Source organism: Xenopus laevis, chromosome 8L (assembly GCF_017654675.1).
Source record: "Xenopus laevis strain J_2021 chromosome 8L, Xenopus_laevis_v10.1, whole genome shotgun sequence".
NCBI classification, from domain to species: Eukaryota; Metazoa; Chordata; class Amphibia; order Anura; family Pipidae; genus Xenopus; species Xenopus laevis.
Genome location: NC_054385.1, coordinates 67,252,947 through 67,269,499, shown reverse-complemented (window position 1 = coordinate 67,269,499; position 16,553 = coordinate 67,252,947). Strand labels below are relative to the sequence as shown.

The following is a 16,553-nucleotide window of genomic DNA, read 5'->3' as shown; positions in this document are numbered from 1 at the left end:
TTACACACTCAGTCAATACAAAATCAGTTAACAGTTTTTTCTAATAAAAATACCTTTGAGGGGTGGGTGGAAAAATAAATGCATTTCTGCTTCTGAATCAGGATGTGCTCATGTACTTAAGTAATGTTCAAATACTCTAGTTTTTATACATGTTAAGTTAATACAAATCTAGACATATATATGTAATTAGTAAATAATTAAAAATAAAACACAGCCTCAGTCTCTAAACTGTTACAGTGACCTAGTAGCTCACCTTCTGCCTGCTCATACCCACAGCTCCCCATCGCTGCTTACTTCACCTCTCGAATGATTGTTGCCTTCCCTGCCTACCCCTCGTTTTAGCCCATGCTTCTAAGTCCAGGCCAGGTTGATGTCAGGTCTACAGGAAAACAGTAACTGCCACAGTTACACTTTTGCTTCATGGTTCCTTACTTACACAGGAGAGAGAGGGAATGTCCTATTTCAAGAATGCCCAATATGTTCTTCAGCAGCAATGATACTATGCTTCTGGAGAGAATTGCTTTCTGTACGTATATCATTATGATCTTTTAGTTGGCATTCTAGTTCTTTAGAATTCCAAACATATAGTAGACATATGTAATAAAAGGCACTATGTTTGCCCAGGAGCAGTAATTTATAGCAACCAATAAGATGTTTGCTTTTAAACAGGTGACCAGTAAATGCTAGTTGCTAATTGGTTGTTATTGGTTACTGCTTCTAGCAAATGTAGTGTATTTTATTACATAAGCCCCATAGAGTGACATGTGTATTGATTCTTTAGGTGCCAGTGGGCAGCAGGGATTAATGGATGCTGCTGTGGGAACCCTAGCATTACCACCTGGTTTGGAGGTGAATGTATCTCCAGGGTTCCCTGAGTTAATAGGCACATGTGTGCTTAATTCAGGAGGCAGGAGGAAGGTGACAGAGTGTACCCATATGGAAGTGCATGTTGACACAAGTATCCGAATGGGATTTTTCACACAACTGACTGTGGGGAAACTGCAACTGTGCTTCCTGTAAAAATGACCCCTTATATCTTAGAAAAGATGATAGCATATATGAAGTCATATGCATGTTATATCTCCTCCATTTAAACTCTCTCCCTGCTTATTTGTTACTGGCTTATATCACTCCCAAGTTTGCATGCCTTCCCTTAGTTCATCATTCATTTTTCAACAGTTCACCCACCACTAAAGCTCTTTTCACATTTCTCAATAAAAACATAATTTGTCATCAATTCTAAGGTCACTTTATAATTCCCGTTGCCCGTTATGAGAATTCTTACCAGTGATGTAAGTTAAATGCAAGAAACCTATGACCTTATTTTTCAGTCTTTTGCTTTCTACAGCAAAAAAGGCAGGGCAGGATTAAGTAGAAATCTTATATTGTTTGTGGAGTTAGTTGCTATTGATAAAAAATGTGGCTAGAGAATAAAAGACTTACAATAAGCAGTAGGGGAAATGGCAATGGAGAAAGTTGTTGCAAAAAGGCAGACATATGTACAGCATAAATAAGGCATTATTTACTGGATAACAACTAAGGGGTGAAAAAGCATTACTGTATTGTATTTTCTCTACTTATTTATCCTCCAGTATACCCCAGCAACACCAAAAATAAGAATAAGTATTTTTTTTTGTAAATAGCTAAATTTCTAACAAGGACTGCTAAGGCAACAATACATTATATGTGCATTGTACAGTATAAATTGATGTAGGCTGTATGTATCAGGACCCTGCCCTCTCAGAGACAAGTACTACATGCACCTCCCTAACTAAGGGATATCTGACCTCTGAATATATACATCATGTATTGTTTTATTGTGGGAAGGCAGTCTCACCTCACCGCACCCTCCTCTCTCCTGATATATATACATTATTATACTGGCAGTTTGAACATTTACACAACCACTTGGAGTTTCTATATACTGTACATTCAATTAATTGAATGATAGGAAAATGATTTGGGCAAACAAAATGATGTTTATGGGAATATTTCTTCTTCTAACTGGTAAGCAAATTGAATATATTTCTTAGCACTGAATAAGCAAATTGTGCCTAATGCTGACAAGTGAACAAATGCGCAAATTACATTTCATCGAGTACAACTCATTTTATGATATGAACTGTATTCATGTTACAAAATTCTGTCTTTAGATCTCCAAAAACCTGAGGCTTTTAAAGTTCAGAAGATAATTACAGGACAATATTGTTCATTTTTTGGTCAGGGAAGTTTGTGCTACTAGTTGTACTAGTGCATTGTTATCAGATGGGGAAGGACATGCAATTAATATTAACTTGGATTTAATACAGAACCATGTAGATGCCAAGAGCAGATTTGATTCTCTATTCTTGTTTTAGATACTTGATTAGTGGCATATCTATCATCATCTGTCTGCTATTATTTATCTCTTATCATTATTTATGTCTATTATTTAGCTATATGTTAAGGAAAGGCCAAAGAGAAAGACTGTATCTATTATTTTTGATTAGCAAATACTTATGAAACAAGCTATGTTTCTGTAATTCTTTTGAAATTCTATCATGTATCCTAATGAAACAATGTTATTTATTTTTCTGTACTTGTGCACTTTACTTTTTCAAAATTCATGAAGATGTATTTTATCAAATATGAAAAAAAAATTACAATGTATGAACAACATTTAGGCATGCATGTGTATTCATTCAGGCAACAGGGACCCTAGTGCTTCTTAAAGTCATCATTAGTGATCCAATTCAAGATAAATGTTTCATTCTTATACATTGTACCTTAGTGGTGAAATGTTCCATATTGAAAACCAAAGATTTCTGTCTACACTGCAACTACTATTTGCAATACATCAAAGTAAAATATATTGTGGGGATGTGCTATGTGGAGATGACTAGGAAACATAGTAAATTAGTCCCCCATACATGAGTATGAACCTAACTGCATGATTAACGATTCCCTACAGAAGTATTGCAGGAGGTGTTTTACAATGAAACAACTGAATTGGGTACACAGTCTGGAACATAACAGATAAAAACTATTGCTCCAAGCAAAGGCTTAGATGTTGTTAATATTTTGCAGCAATCAGTGGCAACATGATAAGCATACATAGTTAGGGATGTAGCGAACGTCGGAAAAAAAGTTCGCGAACATATTCGCGAACTTGCGCAAAAATGCGAGCGGTTCGCGAACGGTTCGCGAACCCCATAGACTTCAATGGGAAGGCGAACTTTAACATCTAAAAAAGACATTTCTGGCCAGAAAAATGATTTTAAAGTTGTTTAAAGGGTGCAACGACCTGGACAGTGGCATGCCAGAGGGGGATCAAGGGCAAAAATGTATCTGAAAAATCTGCCTGTGTGTGCTTGGAAGAGATAGTGTAGGGGGAGAGCTGTTAGTGATTTCAGGGACAGATGATAGTAAGTTTGCTGGCTAGTAATCTGCTTGATACTGCTCTGTATTGGAGGGACAAAAGTCTGCAGGGATTTGAGGGACATTTTAGCTTAGGTAGCTTTGCTGGCTAGTAATCTACTGTTCTCTTTAAACAACTGCCATACGTCGACCTTGTAGGCATTGTTTGCCCAGTTTTTTTGGACGCAGCCACTGAAGCACAGTTGCCAGAAAAAATATGCCATATAAATGCTGAAAATAGTAATTTTTTGCCATATACGTTGAGTCAACGTATGGCAAAAAATGACTATTTTCAGCATTTATATGGCATATTTTTCTGGCCTCTGTGCTTCAGTGGCTGCGGCCAAAAAAACTGGGCAAACAATGCCTACAGGGCAAATAATGCCTAAAAGGTCAATTTATACACTAATACAGCGATGGATACGGATTACGTAAAATATATTATGGCTGCTTGAAAAAAGTCACTCCGGTGTTTTTTCTGGAGACGGTAATATTATGGATATTTAGACAGAATGTGAACAAGGTCACACAGCTAGATGGCAGTTGGTTGAATAACACACTGGGCAAAAAATGCCTACAGGGCAAATAATGCCTAAAAGGTCAACTTATACACTACTACAGCGGTAGTAAAATAAAAAAAAGTAAAATAAAAAAAAATGAATATTAAAAAAAAAAATTAAAGTTGGTGCTGCTGAACTACTAGGAGCAGCAGATTAGCACACCAGTCCCACTCCCCAACACTGCTAGACTAATAGCACTGGGCTCTTATAGTAGTAGTAGTAGTAGTAGTAAAACAACAAAAAATAAATAAAAGCAGTCCTTACAAGGACTACTGTTATTGCAGCAGTCAGCAGATGAGATCAGAAGCAGGACAGCTGCCCACTGCAGCTACATACAGAGCACTGCAGTAGAAGGTAGATTACTAGCCAGCAAAGCTACCTAAGCTTAAATGTCCCTCAAACCCCTGCAGACTTCTGTCCCTCCAATAACAGAGCAGTATCAAAACGATTACTAGCCAGCAAACTTTCAACTGTCCCTGAAATCACTAACAGGCAGCAGCTCTCTCCCTACACTATCTCTTCAGCACACACAGGCAGAGTGAAAAAACGCTGCAGGGCTTCGGTTTTTATAGGGAAGGGGAGTGGTCCAGGGGAGAGCTTCCTGATTGGCTGCCATGTACCTGCTGGTCTGGGGTGAGAGGGCAAAAAAAAGCGCCAACAATGGCGAACCCAAAATGGCGAACGTCGCGCGGCGTTCGCGAACTTCCGGCGAGCGCGAACACCCGATGTTCGCGCGAACAAGTTCGCCGGCGAACAGTTCGCGCCATCTCTATACATAGTAACAAGTATACATTTGGATGCATGCTCTGACCTGAACAAAGCACAGAAACCAAATGCATAACAAGCCATTGTGGCTTATGCTAATTACAGTATGTCGGGTACGTCTTCCCCTATTGCTCTTTGTTTATGTTACATTTTGATCTAATATTACACCGGTATGTAGGCCTTATATTAATCTTTTAAATAGATTTTATGTAGTATATTTCAGAACTGGTGTCCTCTTGCAAAGCATTATGTGAGTTTTATAATGAAATACCTATACTTTGCATTTAAGTAATCAAAACGTTTCTTTTCCAGTCAGCCCCGTTGAATGCCAGAGTCCATTTTCATCATTACTTAATACCATCACAAACATCATAAATCAAGTTACAAACATAATTAATTCAATTACTAAAGTAATATCTAGCGTTAAACCAACTACTCCTCCCCCACATTTTAATGCTTCAAGTATCACCCCTTTTCCGGTACGTAATAGAACTTTGGCTGTTACTGAGATTACTATAAACAAATCATCATCAAGCAGGCAAGAGACATCTTCTGGGAGTAAAGACATTAGCCTGCCACCCTCTACTATTAAAATGGCACTGTCTGCTACTACTTCTACTAATCCAAGAAGCTCACAAAAATCAACCAACACCTTTACAACTTATATAGATGAAGCCAGCAGCAAGCTAGAAAAGTTTCAAACTACAAGAAATCATTTCAGTGTTGGGACAATTGCTATTTCTAAGACAAATTCTGCTCAGTTAATGGAAAGTACTATCAGTCAACCCACTATCAACGCAACAAAATCTGCTGTTTCAGAGACAAGTATTCATCACCCATCAACAATTATATCAAACAATAATGTTAACAATGAAACAACTTTTGCAAGGAGCACAGATACAGATACAGACACCACTATCCACCCATCTTTACAAGAAAGTTTAACTTCACACACTACAACAAATACTTCCACAAGTGACATAAAATCTTCTCCTGTTACTAAGATTGCAGGGCAATCATCTGCAAATAAATATATAGTATCACCAACTTCAGCCATCACTCGTTTAAGTTCTTTCTGGAATTTGACAAGCAAGCATCAGTTGCTGACGAACAGAGTCAACACTGTCAACAATATGAACAATAACCAATCCTCTTCCACAAGTAGCAATGGATATTTATCTATAACCAATGCCACAAACAAGCCACGTACAACACCCTTTGCGGCACAAGGTACAAATTATAAATCACCATTAACTACAGCTACAGCAAATGATATGAGCAGAAAGTTTATGACAACAAATACGATTTCGTCAATAAGAAACAGTGCAAGTGCATTAGTATCTAGCACAGTAAGTAAGTTATCAAGTATAAACCTTGAATCCAGTAGCCAGTCAGTTTTTACAAGTAATAGAGGATCTCTTCCTGCTACTCAGACTACACGCCAGTCAACTTCAAAGGATGAGATGGTATCATTCAGTCTATACAATAGCAGATCTACCCCTTACTCAAATTTGACAAGCAGACAATCATTATTAACTGACACAGTAACAACTTCCAGCCCAAAGGTCAGTAGTCGTTCTGTTTCCACAATGCATACAACACCACTCTCAAGTAGCCAGCAGCTCTCAACCAAATTTGTGACAACCTTGTATACACTATCTGCATCAAGAAACACAAAAATGTCTACAGCTGCTGTGACAAATGTTCAACTATTTACAGTTGATGTTATTTCTGCTATTACCAGGTATAGGACCCAATCAACCTTGACAAGCAGCAAAGCATCTTCTGCAAATACAACATTGACCAGCACTAGAAGTACTTCAAGTACAAGTACCAGTCAAAAATCAAAATTAACAAAGCAAATAACTTTATCAAGCAAAATAACCTCTGTGAAACCAACAAAAAACATGCCACATTCTACTACTGTGAACAGAAGTTATTCATTACCAACAGCCAACTTTGCAATATCCTCTGGAAAAGAAACCAGTATCCACTCTAATTCTACAAGTAAAAATTCAGAACCTTATACCAATACATCAACTACATTGATTAATAATTCACGTTCTAGCACAACTACTGCTAATAAAATATCATCAAACAGTAAAATAACAATGACTACTGTGATCAGCAATACCACGTTTTCATTCAACACTAAACGTTCCAGTGACTCAAAAGCACCTTCTTCTCAGATGACACCACAAGCATTGACCAGTAAAGTTGCAACAGGTGGAGGTAGTTCAGGTAAGCTTTGCAAATGAAAATGTATACAACTTTAAATATTGAAAGCAATTTCATTTCATTATAATTAATATGCTGTCATCAAAAAAGTCAATTAACCCATTCTGAGGCAACTTTATAGAGGAACTCGAAGTTGTATCTAGGGTATCTATACTTAATTTTAATGATGGTGCTGTAGGTAGAGTCTACTGTAGGCAACACTACAAGAGTTAAAGGCGTGATTATATTGGATTAAATGAGGCTCTACATGTTGTATTTAATGTTTTAAATTTTGTATGAGGCAGCATTCTATTGATCTTTACATAAATTAGTAGACCAGCATATTATTTTATAGGGCTGATCAGTAATAAGCCCTGAAGCATCAGCACCTGCCCTCCTTTACAAAATATTGTTTTGCAACCAGACTTCTGCTGATGATGTTTGATTTCTGAAGATAACTAAGAAGTCCAAGTACACTGAACAAGCAGAATGCCACAGACAACAAAGACAATTGATTAAACAAGATTAGAAATATGGGCAATTGCTGGGCACGGTATTTATAACTTTTACCATCTACCAGTGTAGTATAGATATTAGGCCTTTACTTTGAGTCCTGCAGTGTAGGGGTACCCAGTGGTAGCAAAAGAAAATATGGGTATTGGTCAGGTAGCAGGGAGGTAATTATTAGTAGTGATGGGCGATTTTCTCCCGTTTCACTTAGCCGAAAAAAACGGCGAAAAATCCGTGAAACTCGAATTTTGAGAGCGGCGCCTAATATTTTGACGACGGCGACAATTCTGACACCAGCGACAATTCCAACACTGCTGACAATTCTGACTCCCATTAAAGTCAATGGGCGCCTAGAATTGTCACCGGCGTCGGAATTGTCGCCAGAGTCAGAATTGTCGCCGGCGTAAAAAATAGTTTGCGCCAGCGAATTTTTGCTGGCGAATTTCACAAATTTATTCAACGCCGGCGAAACTTGGAAATTCGCCGCAAATTCGCTCCTGCTAAATAAATTCGCCCATCACTAATAATTAGTTCAGCTAGGGTACTCTTTGGTCCAGTGGATGAATATGATAATACCAGCATGGTAATAACTGGATTTTTTTGGTTTGTCAAACTTTGATATAAATGATCTGAATATAAAACCATGAAACAAATTTATACTTACATATTCTAGAATAGAGCAGTAAGAGGAAATGGATTCAAAACATTTAGGAGTAATGCTGTATTCAGTTTCACCATTTGAAAAATGACATAGTAAAATATTTAAAACTGCAGTTTAAACATTTGTTATTTTGGTGTTTTGGCTCTAATTTTTGTGCATTTACAGGGGGTATTCCCATGCAATGGAACGCACGAAAAAAGTCACTTCACAGGAACACAGTTGTAAATGTCCAATTAAATGTCATATATGAAGTCTTATATGATTTTCTCATGTATATTCTCTCTTTATTAACAGTATTGTCTTCAAATAAAAGCCTTTCCTTCTGGGCCATTGTGCTTATCTCACTAGCAAACATCACTGGCTCTACATTGGTTGCTTATTGGTAAGATTATTTTATAGCTTTTCTCATTTATCTGCAGCAGACGGCAAAGAAGAATTTATGTTACTGTAACAAGTTCATTCAGACAAATAATCTATTACAGTTATGGGACCTGTTATCCAGAAGGCTTTGGACCTGGGGATTTCCAGATAATTGATCTTTCCATAATTTTGGATCTTCATACCTTAAGTCTATTTAAAGTAGGGAGGGGTGTGTGTATGGATGCTGGGTTTTCATTTGGAGGGGTTGAACTTGATGGACTTTGTCTTTTTTCAACCCAATTTAACTATGTAACTAACTATGTAACTATTAGAAAATCAATCATGTAAACATTAAATAAACCCAATAAGCTGGCTTTGCTGCCAATAATGATTAATTATAAAGTAAAAGGAAATAACTTCCACAAATTTGGATTATATGGATAAAATGGCCCCTATGGGAGACAGTCTTTCCATAATTCAGAGCTTTCTGAATAAAAGGTTTCAGGATAACAGATCCCATACCTGTACATACTAGGGATGTAGCGAACTGCCGTTTATGTGTTCGCGAACGCCGTTCGCGAACACCGGCAAAAAATGCGAACAGTTCGCGAACAGTTCGCGAACTTCGAACACCCGCAAAATCGTTCGATTCGAACGATCGAAGGATTTTAATCGTTCGATCGAACGATTTTCATTCGAATCGAACGATCGAAGCCATTCTATCGAATGATTTCATTCAATCGAATGGCTTAGATCGTTCGATTCGAACGAAAATCCTTCGATTTTAGCGGTCGAAGGAATCGAATGGTCGAATGGTCGAACGATTTTTGTTCGAATCGAACGCGAACTCATATTGGCGAACGTCGCGCGACGTTCACGAACATTCGGCGGCCGCGAACAGTCGAAGTTCGCGCGAACTAGTTCGCCGGCGAACAGTTCGCTACATCCCTAGTACATACTGTAGAGAGGCCGCTTAGTGCAAAATGGTCACCTTTCTCTGTAAGAGATATAGGTATTTATACTGTATTGGGAAATGGCATTTGTTTAAACCACCCAGCTCACAAATATATTTTTAATGGCATACTTGCCAACTCTAGCAGTCATGTTGCCCATCTAAAAATAATGTTCCCTAAACTCAATACCTCAAATCATGTCTTCTCTCTGTAATGTACTGAAAATAGCAGACAGACACAGAACACATTGTGGGTAACTGGAAAGTGAAATAACAATCAAAGATAAGAATATACATATTTTAATTTCTGAAAATGACAAAATTTGTTTTATTTTTCTTATTAGATTTTCTAATGTGGAAGATTTACAAACCATATCATTTACTGTATTATACGGTAAAGGACACCTTAAGAATTGTTTGCACTTAAAGAGTCTCTTCTGGTTCGGATGAATAATATCAACAAAAGTGCTCCTGATGTCTCATCAACCAAAACCCAACAACTGGATTTTCCAAAGGGAACCTATAAGAATTTAAGACAGGACTATTCTCTTGGAGCCATTTGCAATTGCTGCTGGAAATAATATTTGTTAGTTTACATTTGCACATTTATAACTGATATATATGTTTTATAAGATTATTGTAAATTAATATTGGAGATGTTTTATCATAACTTGCATTACAGAGTATATATATATATATATATATATATATATATATATATATATATATATATATATATATATAACAAACAAGGGTGCAGAGGAATCTTGTATTTGTCTATATATATATATATATATATATGTATAAACGTATGTGCCTCTGTCCCATAAAGCAGTGCTTGACTGAAATCTAAATAAGCCACTCCCATAATTATAAACCACACCTACTGTTATAATAAGCCTCAACCACCAACAATTTCTGGTTTTAGCCACTTTAAAGGAAAGCAATTTTGCTTTTTACATTTTGGTATTTCTTTCTAATGATCTAATCTCTATTACTCAACCAGTGAGGCCAGTCTCCTTGATAAAAATGTCTGTAGCTGTTTCTAAATTGCAAAATATTGCAAAATATTGCAATTAGTCTGATAAATACCTCTTACATTGTAAAGTCATTTAACAATAATTTTCATGAAAGCTTCAACTTTAAACTGCCAACTTTTCAGCGATGTTGTAAATGTATGATGTCTGGGTGCTGACTTAGATAAACATTTGAGGCCTGTTGGAAGTGTATTTGTATTATGTTTTCTGCTATGTGTGTATTACAGGTATCATCTTAAACAGACGAAATGCACCTAAAACACCTTTGTTAAAAGAAATGAGCACAATAAATGTATTCTGCTTGTTGTTTTAATTTAAAAAAATCCATATTTTTGCCATTATAAAGAACTAACTGAAAATATTTTTTTGCATTTAAAGGGGATAAATACAATCAATGCCTTTTTGTCAAAGGCACAGCTACCACTTTCACTTTCATTTCTGCCCTTACTTGATGTTAGTGAACTCCTCACATGCCCTTCTATACTCACTGTCTATAACTGTGTAGCCTGTGCATGTGCACCAGCTTCTGGTGCATTCATGAGATTTTGGGAAAATGCAACTTGCCTTAATCATTTTCAACAAAATGCTTGTATGAACTAATTGTGATTTCCAAATGAAGTAAAGACAATTTAAATCATTTATTGTATAGACTTATAAGGTCATTATCCTCTTATGGCTTTAATTCCCTACAATTCCTTATTCTTTTGCTTGACAAAAGTACATTCATCTAGTTTTGCTTACTAGCATATCTGTATAATTTGCTCACAGGCTTAGGATCACTTCCTGACACACTTTAAAGGAGAAGCAAACCCTAAAGTTAAAAATCCCCTACCCTACTTAGACCCTCTCCCTCCTCTCCCCCAGCCTAGCTGCTCCCCCGGTGCAGATTCTGTCCAGCAGATTTCACGGGCACCATCTTGTTCTCTTCAGTAATCCTCAGGAAGTAAATGCCCTATTGGCGCATTCGCAGTAGGAGCAATTCTCTGTTTGCGCATGCACTGAAAGTCACAGAAATTGTCGAAGCGCTGGGAGCAGACCCGAAGATTATGTGGAGAAGAAGATGGCGCCTGTGAACTCCGCTGGACAGAATCTGCACTGAGGGGTGAGTAAAGAGTTAGGGGCATTTGCCCGAGGTAGCAGATAGACTGGGGGAGAAGGGAAGGGGTCTATTTAGGGTAGAAGGGTAGCGTTTTTTTAACTTTAGAGTTGGCTTCTCCTTTAATCCAGTGTTTGGCAGTTGGTGAATAGACCTTCAGTTAACAATTCCTGTGCCTGTCATTCTCTTTCTTTTGCTGGATATTAGCCCACTTCCTCCTAGGCTTCCACTCTGAAAAAACTATGATCAGTGGCCCTTGAGACCCACTGTGGCCTCCTGGAGGTCATGACATTGAGAACTTGCGTCAGATAGAAAAAGGTATGTGTTGTACATTAGTGATGGGCGAATTTGAGCCGTTTCGCTTCACCGAAAAATTTGCGAAATGGTGAAAAAATCGCGAAACGGCGCTGGCGTTCCGTTTTTGATGCCGGCGCCCGTTTTTGACGCCGGCGTATGTTTTTTTGGAAAAAATTTTTTGACGCCGGTGAATTTTTGCCACGAATTTTCGCGGGCGTTTCGCAAATTCGGAAGGTCCCCATAGGCTTTTCAAGCTTTTTTTGATCAAAGGAAAATCGTTTGATGGATTAAAATCCTTTGAATCGGTCGAACGAAGGAAATGCGGTAAATCCCTCGACTTCGATTTTACTTCGACGGTCGAATATCGAGGGTTAATTGACCCTCAATATTCGACCAATAGTAAATGTGCCCCGAAGTGTAATTTACAAAAATTGTGCAAATCTGTAAGTTATTGTTACACAGAATGTAATGTTTTCTCCAAAATTAAAATGTAATTACTGGCAAAGATAAGTCACATCCATTATTGCCTCAAACTAGCATGTATTTGTGTAAATTACTACTTTTTTAGCATTAGTGTCCAATTCCCTTGGTGCAAGTCAATTCTGTCTATTGATACAACCTGTACTTGCAGGTAGTTTGACAAAGCAGGCTGAAGTAATGTATTGGAGCACAGTACAAGTTGTAAAGCAGTGTGTAGGTAGAAAAGTCACTTTCTGGAAAGTATCATAGAGCACTTAGTTTTGCATGCAAACTAGTACTCTGCACTTGCGTTTGAGACTTAAAGGAGAAGGAAACCCTTTTCGGTGCAAAACCCCTCTTCCATTATACAGTAAGCCAAAGACATCACATGGGTATGTATTGCCAGGGATAATGAACATTCTGACATCATCATTGAACAGGTATGATTGCAAATACAGCCAAAGGTATAGACCAAGAGCCAACAATTACATTGGCAGGTGCAGAATTTGTTCCCTACTATACAGTATGCTTGATCAGAATTTATTACGATTACAAGCAGACACATGAAGGAAAAAACTATAATATCTCCTTCACTATAGTCAACGATTCCACAGTTTTTCTGGTTGCTCTAGTGCAATTAAGCTCTGTATTAGTAGAACAGCCTCCTCTATTTGCTTTGATATATTTCTAAATACTGTATTTCAGCACTGCAATAAATTCCTACCACACCCAACACAGATTTACCAACTTGTGGTTAGCATATCATTTGCTTTAGGCCTTAAAATACTTTTTATCATTATTCATAAGATTACACAAGGGTTTTGTAACCACAACATGATTGCTTCATTGCTATATATTTATCTGATGATACAGAGGGAAAGAAAAGTCATATCTGTTGAACTGGATTGAATTGAAAATATGAATTTACTACACAAGATACTGTTCATGCATGTAATTCTTCTAATTCTCCAGTTTGCCTTAACCTATAGACATCTATGGGGTAAAGCAGTGAATGGGGGGGGTGCTTTGGTAAATTGTTCCAAATTGAATTTTTCACAAGTGATCTAAACAAGGATTTATCATCCTTCTTTCCTTGTCTGTAATTAAACTGCTTTAATTATTTACATATGTAATGTTATTTACATATGTTATTTACATATGTAATGTTTGTACTGTACTTATTTACATATGTAATGTTTAAAAATTAGAGCACAATACTAGCTAGCACTTTAGTTGGGATACTTCCTGCCAAAATAATTATGGTCACTAAAGTGATCTACAATATATATATTTTATATATACAGTATATATATATATACACACACACACACACACACACTTGGTATAACATTGGCTATAATTGTTTGGCATAACAAATTTTATATATTTTGTAACATTCTGTATGCACTTCAGTGAATTAATACAATCTTCACTGTTTCACATGTATCTATATGATTTATTGTTTAAAATGTTCATGAATTTTAAACACATTGATGAATTATATTGTTACACTCCCTGTATGTGAATGTTTATGAAGTATATTTATTGTCAAGTTATGCACGGTGAACTTTAGTGACCTTAAATCCTCCCCACGCTACATGTTCAGGACTGGTTATGGAGAATCTTACCAATGTGTCGCAGTTTGATGTGGATATTACACGTCAGTTTGCTTTTTCGTAAGAAGATGCTACAAGGATCCTTTTTACTGAATCAGCTACCTTCACAAAGGATAGGTATCTGTTTTAAATTCTGACCAGTCAGTTGATTGGAAACAAAAGTTTAAATTTTGTGTTTTAAAATATTGACAGCATTTGGTGACTTTCAAGAAAGCTAAATTGGTGAAGGTGGATCAGGATTGGAGAGATTGGAGAGTAAATCATTAATTAGTGGTGGTTATAAGGTGAGGGGAGCTAGATAAAGACAGGAACAGAGATGCAACTTTTTCATGGTTGACAGCTCAGGTGATTCTAAGTGCGCTCATACGTAGAATACTCCATCAAGCACACCTTGCGATTATACAGGTTCATTTTTAGGAACCAGAGGAGGAAAAAGAAATACATTAGACGGGGTGCTTCAACCTGCACGGGAAGGCCCAACCAGAAAACTGATAAAGTAATATTTAATATGAGTAAACATGGGCTTACTCAGGGTAAGATTTCTCTCTTAACGGAACAGTTCAGTGTAAAAATAAAAACTGGATAAATAGATAGGCTGTGCACAATAAAAAATGTTTCTATTATAGTTAGGCAAAAATTGTTATGTTTTGGTAGCCGAGGATGAGTAGAGTATAACAGTGCTTTATTAGCAGGCTCATGCAGCTATTACACAACAGTAAGCAATTTAATTGCCAGAATCCAATTTCCTGCTTTTCAGCTCTCTAACTCTGAGTAAGTCAGCGAATTGAAGGGGGGCCACATGGGACATAACTGTTCAGGAAGTTTGCAATTGATCCTCTGCATTCAGCTCAGATTCAAAAGCAACAGCTATGGCCCATGTGCCACCCCCCTCAAGTCACTGATTGGTTACTGCCTGGTCACCTGCTGAAAAGCAGGAAGTAGTGTTCTGGCTATTATGTTATACATACAGTCACTCCAGCCTTTATACATTACATTTTTGGCTAACTAACTATATTAGAAACATTTTTTTTATTTTGCACAGCCTATCCATTTACACAGTTTTTATTTTTTTACTGAACAATTCCTTAAAGGAAAACTATTCCCCAAAAATGAATACTTAAGCAACAGATAATTTATATCAAATTTAGTGGCATATTAAAAAATCTTACCAAACTGGAATATATATTTAAGTAAATATTGTCCTTTTACATCTCTTGCCTTGAGCCACCATTTTGTGATGGTCTGTGTACTGCATCAGAGGTCACCTGACCAGAAATACTACAACTCTAACTGTAACAGGAAGAAGAGTGGAAGCAAAAGACACAACTCTGTCTGTTACTATAGAGCAGAGTTATTGTCACAACTAAATGATCCACTAACATATATTAAGCGTGATGCAGATCCAACGTCTAAATTTAAGATATTGATTGACAATCTTCTGATGCATGCATTTTCAACGGTTTGGATTAGTGAAAATGTGTTTCAATTCTTGTTTGTCAAGCACCCTAGATGTCCTATCACACATACACTCCCAAAGGTGCACAAGAGCTTGGTTGCACCTCCTGGATGCCCAATTATTTTGGCAACTATTTCACATATTTTTTGCAGCGCACAGGAATCGTAATGGGTTCCAATGTGGCCCCCTCGTACACCAAATTGTTTATGGATCAATTTGAGGAACAATATATTTATCCTGAATTTTCTGATGGTTTAATTTTTTACTGTAAATGTAGGCATACAGTATTGGTGATATTTTTTTTATTTGGCGTGGGAACCACATTGTAATACAGTCGTTTGTTGTTTAAACTTTTAACTGACAATTGTTACATTTATGGTATTGTGTGATGAAGGTTCTGTGGATTTTTTGGATGTTAGAATTTTTCAAACTGGTGATGGAGTTGGGACAACTCTCTATCACAAGGAGACAGATCACAATACAATACTTAGGGGGGAATGTAATATCACACGCAATCGCATAAACTGTTCGCAAAGCGAATTGCGAGTAGTTTGCGTGTGAGAGTGAGTATGTAATAATTCGCTTTGCGACTGTTCTGCTACATTTGCAACTGTTTCCGCCGTTTCCCTCCACTTTGCGAACTTTTGTTATTGCGCTCTATTGCAATGTAATAAAAATGCGCAATCTAATCGCAATGTAATTGTGTTCACGTGACTTTGCTATCAGTTTTGTGAGAAGAAGATGTATGTACAACTTTTGCAGAAAGATATTCGTGGAGCAATTCCACCGTTCGCATTGCGTAAGTTTTTTCGCTATTCTTCATGTAATTTAAAAATGTGGTCAAGTTATATGTGTTAAAGATATATGTCAGCATTTTTTTTATATGTGGTAAAGGTATATGGTTATTAGTTTTTTTCCAGTGAAAACATCTTTCATTGCGACTCATCTTATTTTTGCGTTTGCTACTGTTTTGTGCTTATGTAATATATCTGTGCGAAAAATATTGCATTCCGCTTAGCGCAAATATACTCGCAAAAGTGCGAATGCGTGCTGCGATAACGCCAAATATTACATTTGGGGGTTAATGCGCAAAGTTTTCATCCTCCTGCTTTACTTATTAGTTTTGTAACAATTCCGTTGCAGAAGTAGCTTGTAAACAAGCAAGTGACAT

General features: G+C 37.0%; 1 protein-coding gene across 1 annotated transcript; it reads left to right on the top strand.

Moving 5' to 3' along the window:
• Positions 1–1,572: 1,572 nt before the first annotated feature.
• LOC121397304 (mucin-5AC-like) lies at positions 1,573–10,716 on the top strand. Its single transcript, XM_041573918.1, has 4 exons — positions 1,573–2,007; positions 5,034–6,962; positions 8,404–8,491; positions 10,686–10,716. The coding sequence occupies exons 1-4, from the start codon at positions 1,956–1,958 to the stop codon at positions 10,714–10,716; spliced, it is 2,100 nt and encodes a 699-aa protein (XP_041429852.1). The 5' UTR covers positions 1,573–1,955.
• The last annotated feature ends 5,837 nt before the right edge of the window (positions 10,717–16,553 follow it).